This window comes from Akebia trifoliata, chromosome 13 (assembly GCF_017979445.1).
Source record: "Akebia trifoliata isolate Shusen 1 chromosome 13, ASM1797944v1, whole genome shotgun sequence".
NCBI lineage: Eukaryota > Viridiplantae > Streptophyta > Magnoliopsida > Ranunculales > Lardizabalaceae > Akebia > Akebia trifoliata.
The window spans coordinates 13,182,474-13,204,091 of record NC_141387.1 but is presented as its reverse complement, the minus strand read 5'-3'; the positions used below and the strand labels follow the sequence as shown (position 1 = coordinate 13,204,091).

Here is a 21,618-nt window from a genome sequence, read left to right as displayed (position 1 = left end):
AAAATTAGGGAAGCCATTACTAGTTTCAAGGGTAAATCTGATGAGAACTTTGCCTAAGCTTGAGAAAGGTTCAAAGATTTACAAATTAAGTGCTCACATCATGGTTTGGATAAAATGCAGCTACTGCATACTTTTTACAAGGGATTACCAACAGCTACTAAAACCCTTATTGAATATATGCATAAGGGGAATTTTTTAGAACAAACTTCTTCTCAAGCCTACAGTATCTTGGTAGATTTAGTCGATTAATAAGGGTGTAGAATAAAATAGATAGGATTCAAGAGCTCGGAAGCCAAGTGTTTAGGAGATTAATACTAATCCAGAATCATGGACACTCTTGGGAGTGAGGTTCACCATTTAGTTCATAAAATAGACACTCTTTTAGTGTCCCCTTCCTCTAGAGCCCCTTATCAAGATCTAAACACCATCATGAACGTAGCGAGTGAATTTCAGACCACGTGTATATATTGCGAAAGCTCTAAACAAATGGCTGAGTATTGTCCACATCTCACGATAATCAAGGCCAAACATGCCAATATCATCAATTCTTACAGTACCAATATGAAACTTACACTAAACTTGTATAGTTAGACATACCACCCTGACACTTGGTATCATCCAAACTTCTTACATTTTCAGAATGATCCTAGCCCTCAATGTGGTCCTTTGGGTTTCCATAGGGATTCCTTCCCCCTTCACCAACCCATCCCTTCTCAACAGTCGTATGAATCCCAACAGTCCAACCAATATTGTTCTTTTATTCCTAATAATATTTCCAACTATGGAGACTAAACTCCGTGACAAAATTCTTCTCTAAAAACCATGCAGATGAAATTCATGCAGCAATAAACCAAGCCATGGCTAAGTTAGAGACCAAGTGAGACAGTTAGCACAAATTGTGGCAGAAAGAGAAATGAACCAATTTCCTAGTGAACAGTACCCAACCCGAGAGACCAAGCTTCAAAGAAAAATGTACCCTGGGTCGGTATGATGTAGATACCAATTTAGGTTCTAGCTATGAAATCATCCAGGCCATTCATAAGTAGACAACCTCTTCGTATAAAAAATTGTGAAGAAAAAGTCAGTGAACCCACAAAACCTAAGGGACCTAAAGCCCCTAAAAAAGAAAAAAAAGAGCAAAGGCCTTTTAGTGACCCACTATCTTCAACTTATATGTCTAAGGCACCATTCCCTCAACATTTCTAAGACAATAGGAAGGGTAAACAATTTGGGGAAATCTTGGATATTTGCAAGAACGTCCAGATAAACATCCCTCTCCTTGATGCTATCAGGAAAATACCCTATTGTGCTAAATTTCTTGAACGATTTCTCAATCATGAAGAAGAAAATAACATTTCCTCAGGAAGCCATTATGGCAGCCTAAGCCTCAGCTCTCATTTAATAGACAATTACACTAAAGTATAAAGACCTAGGTTGTCCCACGATCCCAATCACTATTTGTGATACTGTGGTTGAGAAGTGTCTTGTAGATTTAGGAGCCAATGCAAATCTCTCTCCGTAAGCACTATACAAACAACTAGGTTTGGGGGAGTTAAAATAAACAAACATCATCCTTACTCTCGCAGACTGATCAATGAAGATCCTGAAGGGAATACTGGAAGATGTGATCATTAAGGTCAACAAGTTCTATTTCCTAGTAGACTTCATAGTATTAGACACCAAGCAGTTGTCAATCCTGATCATCATGCCCCCGCGATCTTAGATTGTTCTTTCTTAGCTACTTATGACGGTGACATTATTGTAGGAATGGGGTTATGGCACTAGCATTCAGAAACATAGAAGTCATTCTAAACATCTTCTGTAATAATATGAAGACTCACAATTTAGATGACTTTGAAAGAGTCCACATGGTCGACAACTTTGTTTGTGAGTCCATTCAAAACGTCTACCTCTTTGATGCCCTAAAGGGTTGTCTAACACATTTTGGAATGGGTTTTGACATTGATAAGTTTATCAAAGATGTCAATGCATTGTTAGCTTATGCACCTCCTCTAGACTTTGAGAAATGGAAACCCAAGGTAGAACCACTTGTTGTCTCTACTAACGTGTCAATTCCATTAACTATCGAGTCCCTCAAAGTTGGAGTTCAAAACTCTTTTAAACATGCTATCTTATCGTTATCTTGATGATTCTAAAACTTTGCCTATGATTATATCATCTGGTCTAAATACCGAATATGAAGGTAACTTTCTAACAATGTTGAGAAAAGACTATCATTTGCCTGTTAAGTTAGAGCATAGAGCTTAATGGACGACCAAACACCTTAATTTTGATCTTGGTAAGATAGGAGAACATGGGAAACTCCAACTCAATGAATTAGAGGAGATCGAGAATGATACTCACGATAGCTTCATGAGATATAAGGAGAGAATGAAGATGGTGCACAATAAACTCATATTACACAAAGAGTTCCACCCGGGTAAGAAAGTGTTACAGTATGACACTAGATTCCATATATTCCCTTAGAAGCTTACACCATATAGACCAAACATTTCATAATTCATATTTTTCACCCACAAGGCCCATCTGAGGTCCAAGATCTCAAGAATGGGTCCATTTTTCAATCAATGGACACAAACTTAGGCCTTTTCTTGGGTATCATGCCCTAGAAGACGAGGACACTCCCTTTTACCCTCTCCCCTTGTCTAGCTAAAGATATTAAACTTAACGTTACTAGGAGGCAACCCTGTCTTTTCTTAGTTTTTCAGGTTCTCCTTCCCGTAAAATGGTAAGAAATTTTAATTTTGTCCTTACTTTACATTCTATTGTATATCATGCATACATTAAGGACAATGCATCATTTAGGTTTGGGGTGTGGGATATTTCCTTTAAATAGTGAACGTTCACATCTTTAGGATTTATATATATATATTTGTATTGCTATTTGTTTTTTCAAAATAAAACATGAATAGAACTTTTTAAAAAAAATTTAATTTCAATAATGAGCCTTGAGGTATAAGTATTTTCATTATCATTCACTTAACATATTTTTGAAAGAATTGCATCTTTGAAAAATTTACTATACATTTGACTAGTTCCGAGAGTCTAGGTTTATTAGAATAAAGTGAAACTTTCGTTTCCCTATAGTGTTAAGGAAAATAAGGTCTAATGAACTATGATTTCATTGTCAAAGAAACAAAAAAAAAAAAATGAAAAGTCAAAAAAGAGCCCAATGTGGCCAAATATATTTATGTTTCAGTAGGGTAAAAATTGTGAATGGTAAAAACGTTAGTAAACTGGAATATCACAGACAAAGTTTCTTACAACTATTAAAATGAACATCCATACCTCTCACTACCTCATACAAGATATTAAATTTGAAGTTAGATTTTTGATCAATTCGACCGTATTAAGTAGATTGAGTTCAACTCTCCTTTATGAAGTTGAACCTCAAAGTCCTAGTCAAACTTTCTCCATAAATTAGAGTTGGGATTTTTTCATTTCACTCTGAACATGTCATGTCATACCGTTTCGCCCATAAGTTTTGACTCATTTATCGATATAGGTGAGATCAAGGGGATTCCAAAATTGGTCCAAAAGGGAAAAAATTTGTATTTCAAGAAAATAAATATTAGATTGAACTTTTAATTGGTAAAAAATGCATGACATGTCAAAGACTCCAAATCTATCACATTTTACTAATTTGGACATAACCTTTGACTCGATTACTAGAAATGAGCAAGGTCAGAAGGGTTAGAACTCTAATAGAGAAGGGAACATATTTCTATTTTACAAAGGAGAGCAAATTCAGCCAAAAAAGGGATTAAAACTTATTGACCAAAGTAACCTGATTTTTGTCAATAAAATGACCTTAAGTCTCTAGTTCTTAGGTTTTTTTCTCTCTCTTTCTCTCTTCAATTTTTTCTTTTCCTCTTCTAATCTGTTTCTTCGACTTTTCGATTTAGGATTTTATTTTTATTATTTTTTTTTTTTAAATTTTGGAAGACTAGGAAATTTTGTTCAATGATTTCAAAGAGTTCATCAATAATAAAGATGGAACTTTTGTCTGTTTTTTTTTTAATTGTGTCACGATGATCATGTTTGTCTAATCTCCTATTCTACGTAGGTTGATGTAGTCATATAAATTAGTTAGGTTTAATTTTAATATTCTTGTTCTTACATATGTCTTTAAGAATTTTTAATAAATTTCTCTTCAACAACCGTGGATCCTAAGTATTCTTCAATTATTTCTCCTTAACCACCATGCTTGTCATGATCTATTATTATTGGAAACAATTCATTATATCATATGTTCAATATGATAGAGGATCATTGGGCAATACAATATTTTAAGGAAAATAAATTTTATCCAATTAATTAGATTTATTTCACAAGTGTTTTTAATAAAAAATATTAGAGTCAAGATCCTTAGTTGGATTCTTGATTTGACTTATTTGTCAAGAACTTGAGTTTTATGATTAAATTTCATTAGGTCATTTTTGTAGATATATTATCTCTATATTTTCTTAAATTACAAATATTTATTAATTTTAATTAGTTTTAATTATTTTCATTAAAATTTAGTTTTTTACCAAAATCACACACTTTTTTCCTTCGGTTGTCTAAAATCTGAAATATCATTCCCCCAATCCTCAGTGGAATGACACTACTTGCCCATCTAAAATAGGTTTTTAATTTTAATTTTATATTAGTTCTTGTTTTTTTCAGATACATCTTTATATGATAAACAAACTCCAAAGAGTTCAAATCTAAATGTAGGAGCAATAAGAAAATGTTGCACTTTTGCCCAAGAGAATGCAACTCTACAAACACAACATAATGGTCCGAGGGAAAATCACCCTCGAGATGCAATCAATACTCCAAATCATAATACACAATAAAGAGAAGAGAATAATCAGCCTCTAGAGAGCATCAACATTCCAATTCTACAAGCAGAACAAGATAGAGAAGTAGAGAAAAAAAATTTTAAAACACCAAGGAGTAGAATAGTTGGAAGTAAGGTGAAATGATGCACTATGTGAAAAAGACCCATATTTGACGGTCTTAGCCCGTCAAATTTTGAGAAATTTGACGGACCTTCCTGTCAAATATGCCCGTCAAATATTCTTTTGTAGAATTTTATTTTATTTTTTGACGGCCCTGGACTATCAAATTATTGGAGAATGGGCTTAAAAAAAAATAAAAATAAAAAATTCATAGAGTACGACCGTCGAATTTGGAGGTTTAACAAACAAAGCACGTTCCTCTAATTCACCAATCACAATGAACGAAATAATAATAAAAAAAATCAGAAAAATAAAAAATAAAAGAAAAATCATAGAACAAGAATATGATGGGCATCCATATCGACCATAAAAACTAAAAGCAAAATAAAAATAAAAAATTGTGTAGGCCCATAATTATTCAGGAAATAAACTAACACAATAACAAAGATTACAGGTTTTGAATCTCTATTTTGTTAGTTAAAACCATGGATTAAATTGTTGAGTTTACAATTACAAGATCACAGTATAAGTGATCCAACTAGAACACAAAATTGAAGCCCACCTTCGTTGCCCGCATCAGATAACGCCGTAGCCTTTGAGCAAGATTACCCATCCTCTCCTTCATGGCCTGAGAAAATCCAATACCAAAACTTCCAATTCAGTAACAGGCATAGAAATTGTCTTCTCTAAAAGATGGAAAGATCCTTACCTACACACTCTTCTAGTGGGCTTCCATGTATGCCTCCGTAACCAAGAGTGAGAGCTTCTGTATGAACAACAAAGGATTTCAGTAAAACTAAAAATCAAAATTAGGTTGTCTAAAAAATGAAGTTCAATAGTTGCACATAAAACATGATTATATATATGCTATCCAAGTGCAAATTTTTGAGAAAAATAACTAAATCTCACAGTATAACTAAATTTCTATACTTCATTTCCATGTATCATTCGTGAACAAGACAAAAAACCATGATTGAAAGCCATGATTTGAATTGGTTTGGAAGTGTTTTAACTTGTCCGATACATGAAGAGGTCTCAGTGAGTACTAAGAAGATACGAAAACTCAGGTTTTAATATCATTGTAGCTAAATCATTAAACTTATCATAACACACATGGATGTACAAATAACAAAAATATGGAAGATTACCTGTAATCATTTGCCAAGCTTTTCCTTATCAATAGAATCGAATATACAAAATGCATTCCCATTATTTCAAACAGAAAAAGTACAGCATTGGTAGAGAAACCACTCCCAACCCTGGAAACTGCAAAGAAGAGCTGCATATAAACAATAATTGTGAGGTAAAACATAGAACAATCTAATTCACGGGAACAAACTCTTTTAAAATTCCTATCAAGTAACTTTTCAAAAATAATTTTTGCCCCGTGATTATTCTTTCTAATATTTCAAATTGGATGAATGAGCCTTCTTTAAAAAACAGAGTAAAAGGGGGTATTGTATCTTAAGAAAACTCTTCTAATTCACAGAAATAAATAAAATCAATGAAGCAGCAGAAAAACCGAGTCTACCTTCATTGGATTTGTTAAGAAGCCCCGGACAGAGATCATGACCAACATCCCAATGAATAACAGAGAGATATATTGCAACGACAAGAAAAAGTATAAGAGAAAAAGAAAAAATGATACTTGATAATAAAAAAAACACACCTCCTTGAAAACAACACTTGTGTAGGCTGACACAAGTATCATCTTTCTCCATTCCAAAGTTCTACGCAAATGAGAGTCTAAGCTGAGCCAACTAAAACAGATCTTATATCAATAGAACATCAATTCCAGAGTAACCAGGTGGAAAACTACCAAGCCATGCTAAAGAATTGGATTTCATTCTAGTTTACCATTGAACTACAGAATATAAATTTTTGAAACCAATTAGTATTAACCACATAATTTATTAAAATCAATACCTTACAACTTTCATCACATTCAATAACAGCATATCTTTGAGCAAGAGCACTAATATCATTCCTTATGTTGTCTGCACCATGTGTTGCATCATTCATCTCCTCTTTCAGTTGTTCAATTTGTTTGTTGCAGTCCTCCAGCGATGAGTAAATTGCCTCCTAAAAGGGCATTGAAGAAATTCAACATTTAAATTAATATATATATATATATATATATATATATATATATATATATATATTGAAAGATAAATAATATTGAGAGTTGGACCCCTAGCAACTGAAAAGGGGATTCAAGTGGCATTGACTAAAGTTACTCAATTTTAAGGGACTGTTAGTAAATAGCAATTATTCTACAAATATTTTATTTGATAAAAAGTACTGAAAATCCCATTTTCTAGAAAAATCTATTTCGATCAACATTACTGCAAAAATGCTTTCTTACTTCTTCTCTGGGCCTAAAACACATATTGGAAAGAGTGAGACGCAGGGAAGGCTGGGAGTAGAGTTTCACTCTTCAGTCCCTCAAAGTCACAGCAAAAGAAGCATTGTCTTTCTCGGAAAGAAAAAGAATTGTTTTTTATTTTAATAAACATGCTTTTTCCCCTGAAGAACTTTTTTTAATGATAATTACTACTTAAAGAAAACTTTTCTTTTAAAAAATTATTTTTGTGTCAAAGAAGATTGTTTGCACAAAAATTGCAAACAAAACAAACCTTTACAGTTTAGTCCAATGTATTACATAAATTATCGGTTAAAAAATTAAATATGTCAAATATTTAATGCAAATTACAATGCTTGAAAACCAATTTTATTACCTTGAAATCATCAATCAGAGCGAAGTCTGGAAAAAATGGTAAAATGTCCTCAATCTTTAATAAGCCATCAGTCTCTTTAAGAAATGCTATCGCTCTTCGTATATTTTTTAGCTCTCTTTTCCTACTCAATGACATGCTTTGCTACCATTAGCCAGAGTTTCTTCCTCAAGTCTTCATCATCTTCAGCCTTATCGGCTTCAGCCATAGCAAGCTCCAGGTCTACCTAGTGCACAAAAAAGTGAAGCCTTTATGTAACAACTACATATAAGCCTTCTGGAAGATCTATATATACGCAACAAATTAAGCACTATAATAATGTCTATTAAAAAGAGCATGCCGGAGAATTTTAATATATGAGACAATTGGGTGGGACATCTCTAAGAGGCTCAGATACCTTAGTTCCGAAAAAAAATTGTTTTGAGCATGAGGTACAAAATATGAAAAACTAAAACCTCCACATATCCCAGATCCCCCATTTTTGCTAAAATAGTACGGACCAATGATGTCTCAAATCACTTCACTTGGACCCCAATATTTGGGGCAAATGGTGGAGGTGGTGGTACTTAACACTAGTTGTAGTTTACGTAAGTTACACAAGAAACAAAAGTAAAACATTAAATGGAACAATAGACATGGTGAGGAAAAAAGTGACCAATTTCGAAAGCATTATGACTATCACCTGAAGGGCAAGAGCAACAACCTCTTCATGCATGGACATCATGCTATATATGTGGACACACGCATCCACTTTTCCTTGAGGCAAAGGCGCAATGCATACTTGGGATCATAAAAGAACTCTGGACCATTTGCTTGCCCTTTGCCAAACTTGCATTCTAGGAAACACAGGAGTGCACTATCATCCTCCTGATTGTAACCTCACAAGATAAAGTAACATGAGAAACCTTATAAGCATTACAAGTTTATCAGTGATAAAGAGAAGCACATATATAGACAGATCCTACATTCTGAAGTTGCAGCACACAACAACTGTGTTAAAGGCTAACAATGTCATCCATTCTTGTAAAAGGTAGCATATTGGAAAAAATAATCAGATATTATACAATATGAGAAGATATATATCATGATGTTCATTATATGGTAACAGCCAAGAACCCTAAGATGGAAGCATTATTTTCTCAAATTCAAACTTCAAACCTCAGGGGCACTCTCTGATGCTCTAAGGCATAAATGCTTCCATCTCCCTGGATGCTCTTGCATCTAATGTTTTCCTTGTTTCATACTTCAATTCAAACGTGTTTAAATATGTAGCTGACTCAATCAAAAAACATCCTTTTTAGTCTTTGACTCGCTCTTTTAGAACATTCAATCTACATGTTCTATCTAATTGAGCTGTTATCAGGCTTGGTTGCAATGACCAAACCAATTAAATCGACTTTCCCTTAGTTTGTACTTCCTTTTTTTTATTAATTATGGATTTAATGGTCCATATCTAAATTTTCTGTGTTTTACAAGACAGAGAGATAAAAGTAATTTATAAGTACCTAGAAATTACTCACTATGTGAAAAAAGCCCAATAATTTAGCAAATCTGTAATATTGGCCAAAAAAATAACTTACAAGAACTTATCTAGGAATTCATGTGCTCTTTTAATGAGGAATACACCCAGATCCTTGAACCACTGCTCTACCACTCGGGTGGTACCAAAAGTAACATTATCAGTTAAAGATAACAGATAATGAGAATATGCATTAAGGGACTTTGTGAGGGAGTAGTGAATCAATCATGAGACCTCAACATGCTAGCATGGATGGAAGTTGTGAATTCCAGCTTTGACGAGTACAGGTACGTTGAGCATCCCTAAGGTATATGTATGATCAAAGTTTATCTCATCTCAAATAGAAACATAAATAATAAAACATCAAGCTATCACACTTCATTTGTTTGCCATTACTTAAGGGACTGAAATCAGTTATCAAATTTTCTCTAGATCATAGCTTTAATTAATACTTTAATAATTAATTTCCTATAACTGTGTTCAAAATTATACTGCAAAATAACTGATAACTGATACAAAAATTAGTAGAAACAATGCAAAAAAGAAGAAATATTAATTGAAACGGAACCAGTTGCAAAAGTTATGGAGGCATATCAAGAGTTAACTATTCAACTAAGTATTCATAAAACATGTTTGCTCCTGATTTACAAAAACAATAGAAAGCATGACTAAAAATATTAGTACTCCTATACGATGTCTACCAATTTCATCAAGCTAAAACACTTGGTTTGATCACTAAAATCTTGTTCAACAAACAAAAATCTCTCCCTGGAAAGACACTTCCTTAATATGCCAACAAATTGTTCTTCAGATGTGACATATATTACCTCATTATCTTCAACACCAACTTTTTCCCAAGAAATTCCTATAAGTTTAATTATGACATGAGAACTTGGATCAAGAATAAGTGAATAACAGTTTAATACCAAAATAAGCAGTGTGTTTGCATATCAACCTCCAAAAAACCTGCAGATCAGTCTCAAAAATGGGAGAGTAGCCATCCATGGATCTATACTTTTGCCTTAACTGGGGTATATTCCAATCCCATGAGTTCTCTTTCTTGGGGAAGTCATGGTGTTTGGAATGAAACATAGTAGCCCAAGACAAACATGTAGGATCAAACTTGTGACGAAGAATTAGTTTAAAGGGAAAATTCCCAAGGTGGACAAAAACTGAAAATTTCCGAAAACAGTACAATATTCATTTAAATTTCAAAGAAGGTAAATTACCATTTTTGGAATTAAAATATTTTCATTAAAGTGGGAAAAAAAAAATCCCTACTCTATAAAACAGTAAGTACTTTCCCGGTTTTAATTTCAGTAAACCAATTTAAAAAAATGTTATATTTTATAAACAGTGAATTTTTTCCCCACTTTATCGAAAATGTTTCAATTGAACAGAGGGTAAAGTAAGTCAAACCTCTAATGATGAGTCAGCACAAGTATTAAGGAAAAATGAAATCTCAATATACTTTTAATCTAGAGGTCAGCATATCAAGCATATTCGCCTACTATATAACGACTTGATATATTAATTTTTTTCAAAAAGATTCAAGACAAACTTCTACACAAAGAACCTCTATCCAACCCATAGATGACCTTCAATTCCAAGCAAATATTGTAGTTGGCTCTGATAGACGAGCTTGGACTATAAAATATGGTGGAGACGTCTTGTTCAGTTAAAGTTCCAAGACAATACAAGGGCATGAATTCCCTTAATTTAAGTAATTTAAAACTTGTCTTTATGCTATTGGTATTATAAAATAGTATTATTTCACTGAACTCCATATTTCAGCTTAATAAGTATCAAACATGCAAATATTAAACATCATATCCGTATCTTTCCATGACGAGATGTTGTAAAATGTGTTTGGATTGCTCATCCACCATATCACCAGGATGCCCAACCAGATCGAGATTTTAAGCCTTGTAGACAAGTTAGAACAAATTTACTTCCAATCTCAAGCTTGACTATAATTTAAACTATATGTAACCCAAAATTGAGGGATTGAGACTGTTTCACACTTTCTCCATCATCATAAATTAGATCTAAGAATGTTTATCAAATTCATACAAAATAAAACTGATTTTGTAGCACAAAAAAAAGCAACATTTTTAAAAATTCTTCACATAGAGTGGTAGAATAACCAGAAGAAATGCAAAAGTGACCATAAAATCATGAAAAACTAAGCGATTTGTTTCAATTTGAATTTACATCTTACCACTTCATCTTCTTTTTAGGAACAATTTGAACGCCGTCCTTGTTAACAAGCAGATCTCCATCCTTAAAGGTACCACTTTGAGTCTCGTAAAGAATTCTCAATCATAACTAAGCATCAACGAAGTTCATCCAAATAAAACCCTAGAATTCCAGAAAAACTAATCAGGAGAGATAGAAACACAGAGAGATTTACAGAAATTTAGCGAAGGAAACCGCGTTTGGAAAAGGGAGAGAAAGCTTGAGCTTAGAATTTGAGCCCCCTTTCTTCTTCATGGCCTCTCTCTCTCTCTCTCTCGTCTGAGCTTTTACTCCAGAGTCGTTGCAAGTCATGCGAAGTACATCGAGAGAGCGAATGAAAAAACGAAGTCGATCGATCGAGAAAGCCACTGTGAGAAAGTGATGGAGTGTGAAAGATCGATCAATCGATCGATGACTGTGAGAGAGAGAGAGACCGTGAGAGGTCGATCGATCGATGAGAGAGGCAGAGAGAAAGAGAAACAGTGAGAGAGAGAGAGAGAGAGAGTGAGTGAGTGATCGACCAAGAGTTGGAAATGTGGTCCACGGGCCGCGGATTTTGGATTTTAAAATTCAACGGGCCAGGCCCATCAAATTTTTTTTATACAAATTTGACATTTTCACATAGTGATGGTGAGCTCATCAACCGAGATGAATTAGACTCTGCGTTGATGAAACAAAAGAAAGAACTCAACGTTCTGGTGACACTTGAAAAGAGAAAATCAACTGGGCAACTTGCTTAATTTGCAATCCAAGATTTGAAGGAACCTCCATTTGTAAGTATCTGTTGATCCAAGGGAACATCTCTACCATTAAAAGCAAGTAATAACACTAAAAAAAGGGAAGGATGCTTTCCTATGTCGAGCTTGCACCAAGCAACCTTGATATTATTCCATAGACTTGCTCCAAGGTCGATAAACAATTTCTCTAGTCTTTGCATGAACTTCGTAGCACAACTCATGAGAAGTGGGCGACAATAGAAGGGGGTGAATTCTCTGTTTTACCTCAAGAATAAAACTGGATAGACCATAAAAGGATACACTCACCGATTCAAGACGAAATTTCTTTAGATTGATAATTGTGATGAATCTACGACAACCATTGCCTATCAAAAAGGATACCCCAACAATCTGAAGTTATACGATTATCTGGTGAAGAGCAATTCTAAAAGTGCCCTCACCCAATCCTTGTGCAAATGTAGATCCTGGTGTTTTTGGGAGTTTGACATCCAGTTTAGGTCTAAGATTCATAAAATGACTCCGAATAGAATTTTGGTCGGTATATAATAAAGACAATGGGAAAAAAATCAAATTATAGGTTTCGAAAGGTGTTAGACACTTAACTCACTCAATCGAGACCATCGATCTCTACTACCACCTAGCCTTACCCCTCTCATATGCAGTTGAAAGAGGCAACCAACCTTGTCTCCATTTTCTAACAGGCAGTGTATTTGGGGCTACATGGTTGGTGCCACTGTCTCCTAGTCCTAGTCAACCCCCGAATCTAGCCACATACTTTAAATCCTCATCCTTAGGAAGTTCCTCGCGTGAATAATAGTATTATTGGAAAAGGGATAGAAAACGAAAGACGTTAAAGTTGGAGGAGCATTTTTAAAATTGAGTTAAAGGAAGAAAGACAATAAAGTTTGAGGAATATTCTTACAAAAAGGAGAAGAGAAAATGGAATAAAATTGAAAGTTGGTCACTTAAAAAATATAATTTAAATATTTTATTTTCCATAAAAATTTTAATGGTATTTGATTTTGTGTTTAGTATTAAGATATGGTCTTTTACTGATAGGCCCCCACCCAAAGTGCTATTTACACATTCCCACTTAAGATACTCAATCAATTAAGTAAAAATTTCAAGGATTTTGTTAATGTGCCGCCCAAGGGCACATGTTAAGATGCATTAAATGCACCTTGGAAATAAGCATTTGAGGATGTTTTGGTAAGAAAAAAAAGTCTTAAGGGCATTTTAGATAGTAAAAAATTTGTTTGAGGTGTATTTAATGCATTTTAACGTGTGCCCTTAGGGGACATGTCAACAACACCCAATTTTCAAATTTAAGTCACCAGTAAATTTATAAATCCACCAAAGTCCATACATGATTAGTTGGGAAGCGGATCCTCTATAGCACAAGATTCGTGTAAAACACTTTCAATAGATAAGAGAGAGTCATACTAGAAATGGCTTAGATATGATTTAGAAAAAGAATATAAACAGAATAATACTTTTCTCCAGATCCATATCTTTAGAAATAAATGCCTACTAAACTCTCAACATTTAAAAATTGGGATTTAATTGCATCGTTGATGTGGTGTTCATTCAATGATTGAAAGTGTGCTACAAGAACCTTGTGCTACAGAGGATCCGCTTCCATTCTCTCATGATATTGGTCACGTTGATGCAAGAAGCTTTCGTAAAACAAAGACTTCTGCAATAATACAGGGGAGACCTTTACACTAAGAGTCATGTTGGAATAACGTTGAATTGACATTGTTTGGGACATTGGTGTGCACATAACCATAGATGCTTCTCACTCGTATCCCAATGAAAAACATATATGGTTCTTTAGACACATCTCGCAAGTTGGGTTTTACAATATTTAAATATTCAAAATATTGTTATTTATAAAACATTTCAACGAAAATTAAAAAAAAAAAAAAAATTATCCCACACGTTGAGTGTTTGTAACTTTTAAATTTAAATCTTGTCATAATACTTTTTATCTTTTTTTATTAATAATGATTAATGCACGGAGTAAATCTTACGCAGTTTTTACTAGGCTGATGTGGCAGAGGTACAAAACCTCGGACCACGTGCATTCATCACCACTCTTATCTTTTTTTTTTCGTAATTTATTTAAGCTTTGAACAGATAATCTTGAGACACGTTTTCTAGCGTTCAGAGAAGCTAAGTAGGCGTTTGGATAGGACTCCTTAGCTACTTCTGACTCTTGCGGGGAGTTAGAAGTCGTTTGGATGCGTTTGTATGAACTACTCCCTCGAAGAGTTACTCCGCGCAAGAGCAAGAAATTACTCTTTATGAAGAAGTCAAGAAAACCTATTTCTCAAAACTCTTCTTGCGGGGAGTCAAAATCTAACGGTTCGTTTTACCAAAATACTCCTAACTTTATTAATTTTCTATGAAAATATTTCTAATTCATTTGCCTTTAAATCAAACAAAAGAAACATTTATTAATATTAAATTATTTTTTTTTAATTTTGAGTATAATGGATTTAAACACATTATATTAATATTTAATATTTAAAATATTATATTATATTATATTAATATTTATAGTTAAACACATTATATTAATATTTAATATTTAAAATATTATATTATATTATATTAATATTTATTATATTATATTATATTAATATTTATAGTTAAAATGTCAAAAATAATATAATTTGAAGGCATATTATGACACTAAAAGATAGTCTGTCAATTTTTTTTTTAAATTTTGAGTATAATGGATTTAAACACATTATATTAATATTTAATATTTAAAATATTATATTATATTATAATAATATTTATTATATTATATTATATTAATATTTATAGTTAAAATGTAAAAAAACAATATAGTTTGAAGGCATATTATGACACTAAAAGACAGTCTGTCAATTTTTTTTTTTAAATATTATGTCATATTATGTCAAAAACAGTCAGTCAAATTTTTTTTAAAATTTTAAGTATAATGGATTTAAACATATTATATTAATATTTAATATTTAAAATATTATATTATATTATATTAATATTTATAGCTAAAATGTCAAAAACAATATAGTTTGAAGGCATATTATGACACTAAAAGATAAAAAACAGTAACTGGTATAATATAAGGGTATTCTAGTCTTTTTTCTAGAAGTCATGAGAAGTCAGTATGGTTCCCAAACAGACTTCCAGCACAAAAGTACTTCTGCCAGTACTTCATAGAGTTGATTGCCAAACGCCATTTCTGCACAGAATTACTTTTCCAGCTCCTCCATAGAGTACTTCAGCTTCTGTTCTTTGGAAGAGTAGTTCTGCTCCTGGTATCCAAACAGGCCCTAACATATTCCAAGGGATTCCTTCGAAGAACAAATCCTCATAAAATCTAAACAAATCCCTAGGCAATTATTTATTCCCCCTTCAAAATTTTGGAATCTTCATGCTCCCTTCTTTATGTTTTTCAAAATGGATATATGCCCCTCTGTTTTATTTTATTTTTTTAATCTTCGGGAAAACTCCTTGTATTCTCTAAAATGATGATATGCCACTATTGACCTTGGTCTTCTCTTATGAAGTAGTGAAAAATACATCAAACCTCTCACCATCATCATCATCATTATTATCACGATCACCGTCATCATCACCACCACCATGGGCGGATGGGTCTGAACAAATCTGGATTCTCGACAACTCCTTTTTTCTACATAATTCAATGCCTCTTTTATTGCAAATAACTCAAGAACAATAATATCATCTACATAAAAATGTAGTTTAGAAATGCAATGATTCTTACTTCTTAGATGAGTTGGATTATTTAACATAAATATTTTATTATTGGAGCTTCACTGCTCCAATTTGATAATGCCATTTGCTAAACTTGTAGGTCAAGAGTTGAACATAATATTCATGATTATGGTGTTTCACATCTTAGATTTAGCATCTATAAGACAAGTCAAATTACTTTACAGGCATTAATTATTGAATGAGATCCTTGTAATGAATTTGAATTTGATGAGAACTATAAGAACCAAAAAAATCACTTTCCTTGGGATTAGTAAAGTTATTAAATCAAGACATTAGGATCTGGTTCAAGCCGATTCGACCCAAATCAATGCGGGTCGGATCAAGTATTTAATGGGTAGGCCCCTAGAGAGGAACTACAATCCAACATGATCCACAATAGGTGGTTCAACCAATTAGGTCAATCCCTCAACCCAACAATATCCACAATAGGTGGTTTGGCCAACTAGACCTACTCAGTCCATTGTGGCCTGCAATAGGTGGTATGGCCAGCTAGGCCGACCCCTCCTCTTAACATTCTTCACTTTGTAAGGTTCGACCAATGAGCCCTTCACTATAAGGTTTGCTAATGAGCCCCTTCACTATAGGATTCGGTCAATAAGTCCCTTTACTATGATGTTCGACCAATGGGCCTCTTCACTGTAAGATTGGGCCAATAAGTCCCTTCGCTATATTATTCGGCCAATGCACAGGGTTCGACCAATATACCTTTTATATGGTTCAACCAAACATGTCCCACTACCCATGAGAGATACAGACAGCAAGTCCCTTAACACTATGTGGTACACCTATCAAGCCAAAGAGTAACTCATGCTGAAATTAAAGAAGCACTCTTATGTTAAGCTACCCAAGTAACACAAATTATACATAGTGCCTGAAGAAACCACAGTTGCATAACTTTAGTGAGTTAACTCAAAAAGTGAGTAGCCATCGAATCAAAACGGTTATACATTTAGGGTCACTCCTCATGTAATTTACAAAAACTATGAGAAGCAAGTCTTCATCATCATCAATTTATCATGGGTATTAATTTCTATAAATATTAGACAACATAAAAGATTAGTTACAACTGAGTTTGCTACCTCTTTGAATGAGTCCAATATATTAATAGAGAGACTTCTCCTACTCAAGGCATGAAGTACAAGCGACACAAAATTTTTTTACACTTATTATCTTCTTTTTGTTTTGTAATTTAACTACAATATAACTTGATTATTGTAGACTCCATGGCCGATGCCCCATTAGTGTCTTTTCAAGTTGAAGTGACACAAGACTGCGACCGAAGACTTGGAAGATTTATCAGAGAAAATGATTGAAACTTACAAGTTTCATCAGAGAAGACGACTAGAGTTATTCATGTATTATAATTTGTATCCTAATGAGGAGTTAATCATTTCTTGTGACATGTATCTCATGAAAAAATTTATTATCTATTATACCAAATATCTTGAGGAGTCAAAGATTCAAAAAATCCTCCACACTTTTTGGCACCATCTGTGGGATAACGAAGAACAAACCCAGAGATCCCACCAACTAAAAGTCTTCTTCTTTATTATCCTCCATTCTAAAACAAATATTTTTCTTCACCATCAAATGCCTTAAACCACCAGGACTCTTAACCTCTCCTCACTAACTTTTCTTTCAAGGAAATTCATAACACTTACTTAGCCCACTCTATGCGTGATCAATCTTGAGACCTATTTTTCAAAGCAACACTCTTAACTAAAATGACTCGTAGTCCCTAACAATGTAACTATCTCGTTAGCTGAAGTCAAACTAGTAAGACATCTTTCTTAAGTGAACTTAAATGAGTAGAATAATACTACAGAAGCCCATCACTTTCTTTCTCTCAACTTCCTATGGTTAGTCCTTTTAACCAACCTCAAAATCAGTCGGAGATCCTTCAAACTTTGTAGGAATACCTTGTTAAGTATTTAAAAATGTATATTTCCCCATTGTTTTATAGAGACGTTAATCCCATTTTCTATACTAGAGCTAGAATTTTTTCATGAAATCATGCATAATAGTTAGTTCATCATAAGTTACATTTTATTGACAAAATTACATATACTTTCATAGATTTCGAGGATTTAATTATATGTCTATTTCTTGTAGACAAAACACATGGAAATTAAAAAATCAAATAGTGGAATACTACCAAAATCAAATACCAAAGCCAAAATTCAATGTTCAAATTAAAATTCAAAGTCAAAGCATGGTGCAAGAGATATGATGGCCTCAGATTGATAGAATCAAAATTTTTTTCACTCTAAATCTGCCATATTATATCATGTTGCCCATAAATTTCAACTCACTTATTGAAATAAGGTGATATCAAGGGACTAGAAAATTGATCCAAAGGAGAATAAACTTATAGTTCACGAATAAATATTAATTTGAACTTTTAATTGGTCAAAATACGTGACAAGTCAAAGACTCCAAATTTGTCACATTTTACCATTATTAACATTACTTTTGACTAGATTAGTAACATGGAAGAAAGTCAGTAGGGCTAGAACTCTAATTTAGAAAAACATATTTTTATTTCATGAAAGAGACTCAATTCAAACAAAAAATTGTTAAAAACTTCTTGCCAAAGCCACCCTTATTTTTGTCTATCAAAAATCTTAACTATCTAGTTTTTGGGCTCTCTTCTCTCTTTCTCTGTCTTCAATCTCTACTCTCCTCTTCCAATCTCTTTCTTCATCTTATAGATTTATGTTTTTTTATTTTTATGTTTTTTTATTATTATTATTGTGAAAGAAAATGATGTTTGGCTCAAGGATTTGAATGAGTTCATCAATAATAAAGATAAATATTTTGTTTATTTTTGTTATAGTGTTTTCATGATCATGCTTGACTAATCTCCCATTCTAAGGAGATTGATGAACTCTTATTAAACTAGTTAGGTTTAATCTTAATATTTTTATCCTTGTATATATTTTTAAAGGATTTTAATAAACTTTTCTTCAACAATCTTGGATCCTATATATTCTTCAACTATTTTTCCTTATCCGTCATATTTGGCATGATACGTTATTGTTAGAAACAAAATCCATTATATCGAATGCTTGCTATGATGGAGGATCATTAGTTAGTAACATATTTTTAGGGAAAAAAATTTGGCAAATTAATTAGATTTATTTTACAAGGATTTTAATGAAGAATATTTCAAGTCAAGATCCTTAGTTTGATTCTTGATTTGAGTTATACGTCACGAATTTGAATATTATAATTAAATTTAATTAGATTATTTTAGTGGATTTATTATTCTCCCTAGGTTTTCTTAAATTAAAAGTCTTTTTTAATTTTAATTAGTTTTAATTATTTTTTTAAATTTTAGTTTTTCTCTAAAATCAAATCATTTTGTTTTCTAAAATTGAAAATATTAGTCCCCAATCCATAGTGGAATAACTCTACTTTCTGATCAAGAATAAGTTTTTAATTTTAATTTTATATTAGTTCTTATTCTTGTTCGTTGATTATTATTGACATAATTAATTTTTTGGATCGTGGAAAATCAAGGAACTTTTCTAATTTCTTAATTTTTTCTTTTTCTTTCTTCCTTTTAGTTTTTTTTTATAATTATTTTACTTTAGTTTTTATTTTAGGTTCTAAATATTTCTATTCACTTGGTAGACACAAATCTTGAAGGTAGAGCGAAGAAGAAGATCAAATTTTTTTCAAGACCAATATAGAAGTAGATTATGATTAATTTCTATTTAAATTTTTTACCAAAACCTTTTATATTCAATTTTTTAATTATACAGAAAGGCCTGGATTGTAATAGAATTAAGGACGTAATGACAATGGAACACAACTGTCTCAGCCCCTTGGCTTCATACTTCGTAATTGGTGTAGGTGGTCCGAATCGACTCAATAAGGCATCCTCCATCCAAAATGGAAGGTAAGTATCTTTTGACACCCACACCTTCTTGTTAGTGGGTTACTGTATTGTCTTTCGTTGATTATCAACTATACACACTAAGTGCACCATTAACTTTAGATTAGAGGGCACCCTTACGACGTGGATACGCGATAGATGTCATCATCAACTCTTACTCTTTAGGTTTAATAGAAATTTACTCACACCACTCAACAACTTTAATAAAAATTTACATAAATAAAGATCATGCCTTCATGCTCATTAGGAGAAGTCCCATTTCGAGTTGACTTAACAGTTTTCTAGACCATTAATCGATGCCTAGCCTCGACGCCGAGGATGGAAATTGTAAGTGTGCCTTTAGCACCATCCCCCCCCCCCCCCCCAACCCCTAATTAACTAAACTATCCCTGACTGGTTTTGGTGTTAGAAATCCAATTGGAAGGCTGTCTCCGTCGTTACGTACGCATTTTCACTATACTAGAGACACAGATGGCTCAAAAAAATGTTATTCCTGTAATTAGGGAGAAAACCATGCAGAAGCTGCTCACTTCCTTTTTCACTCACCTCTTGTCTTCTTTAGTTCTGCCTTGTACTGAGGCAAACAAGTTTGAAATCAATTTTACTACCATTAACATGTTACCCAAAATTTATGGGTTTAAGAGTAAACAACCATACACTCATCTCAACAAGTTTTGATCATCTACGAAACCTTTATGAAAAAGAATGTGGATGACGAGAGTGTTGAGCTAATTAAGTTCACATTCTCCTTAGAGGATCACGCAGACATGTGGTTCAACTCGTTCACTGCAGAATAAATCTACTCCTTGGATGAACTTTCCAATAGGTTTGTGGAAAAATAATACCTTTTAGGAAAAACATAAAAATTAAGGAAGTCATTACTAGTTTCAAGGGTAAACCTAATGAAGACTTTGCCCAAGCTTGAGAAAGGTTCAAAGATTAACAAATTAAGTACACACATCGTGGTTTGGATAAAATGAAGTTACTATATTCTCTTCACAATTGATTACCACAATCTCCTAAAACCCTTATTGAATCAATGCATAAGGGGAGGTTTTTACAACAAACTTCTTCTCAGGCCTACGATTTCTTGGTAACTTTAGTGAAAATGCCCAACATTGGTGTAACATGGGTACAAAACAAAATAGATAGGATTCAGGAGCTCGGAAGCCAGGTTTATATGATATTAAAACTAATCCAGAATCATGGTCACTCTTGGGAACGAGGTTCATTGTTTAGTTCGTAGAATAGACATCCTTTCAGTGTCCTCCTCCTCTAGAGCCCCTTATCAGTATCTAAACCTCATCATGAACATAGGGAGTGAATCTCAGACTATGTACATATACTACGAAAGCTCTAAACAAATGGTTGAGTATTGTCCAAATATCACGATAATCAAGACCAAACATGCTAATGCCCTCAATTCTTACAGTACCTATATGAAACTTACACTAAACTCGTATAGTTAGGCATACCACCCTGACACTTGGTATCATCCAAACTTCTCACGATGTCAGAATGATCCTAGCCCTCAGTTTGGTCCTTTGGGTTTCCATAGGAATTCCTTCCCCATCCACCAACCAATCCCTTCTCAATAGTTGTACCAATCTCAACAGTCCAACCAATATCGTACTTTTATTCCTAATAATATGTCCAATTATGAAGCCCAAACTCTATAACAAAATTCTTCTTTAGAGACCATGCTGATGAAATTCATGCAGCAGTAGAT

General features: G+C 33.1%; 1 protein-coding gene and 1 non-coding gene across 5 annotated transcripts in view; both read right to left on the bottom strand.

Moving 5' to 3' along the window:
• On the bottom strand, positions 1–107 carry LOC147387920 (small nucleolar RNA R71). The gene has a single exon (XR_015171630.1). It is a non-coding gene; the product is annotated as a small nucleolar RNA R71 (small nucleolar RNA).
• Positions 108–5,320: 5,213 nt separating this feature from the next.
• The window catches only part of LOC147387918 (vacuolar sorting protein 18-like), a 36,389-nt gene continuing 20,091 nt past the window's right edge, over positions 5,321–21,618 (bottom strand). The window contains exons 1-8 of one of the 4 annotated variants that reach the window (XM_086421356.1): positions 9,283–11,421; positions 8,385–8,569; positions 7,706–7,924; positions 6,894–7,049; positions 6,499–6,727; positions 6,116–6,246; positions 5,677–5,733; positions 5,321–5,595 (exon numbers count right to left, since the gene is read on the bottom strand). In XM_086421356.1, coding sequence (XP_086277482.1) covers positions 5,589–5,595; positions 5,677–5,733; positions 6,116–6,246; positions 6,499–6,727; positions 6,894–6,952 — 483 coding nt within the window. In that variant the 5' untranslated portion in view covers positions 6,953–7,049; positions 7,706–7,924; positions 8,385–8,569; positions 9,283–11,421 and the 3' untranslated portion in view covers positions 5,321–5,588. Of the gene's footprint in view, positions 5,596–5,676; positions 5,734–6,115; positions 6,247–6,498; positions 6,728–6,893; positions 7,050–7,705; positions 7,929–8,384; positions 8,570–9,282; positions 11,422–21,618 lie in introns of those variants that run through there. The other 3 variants (XM_086421357.1, XM_086421355.1, XM_086421354.1) reach the window with 3 other exon arrangements.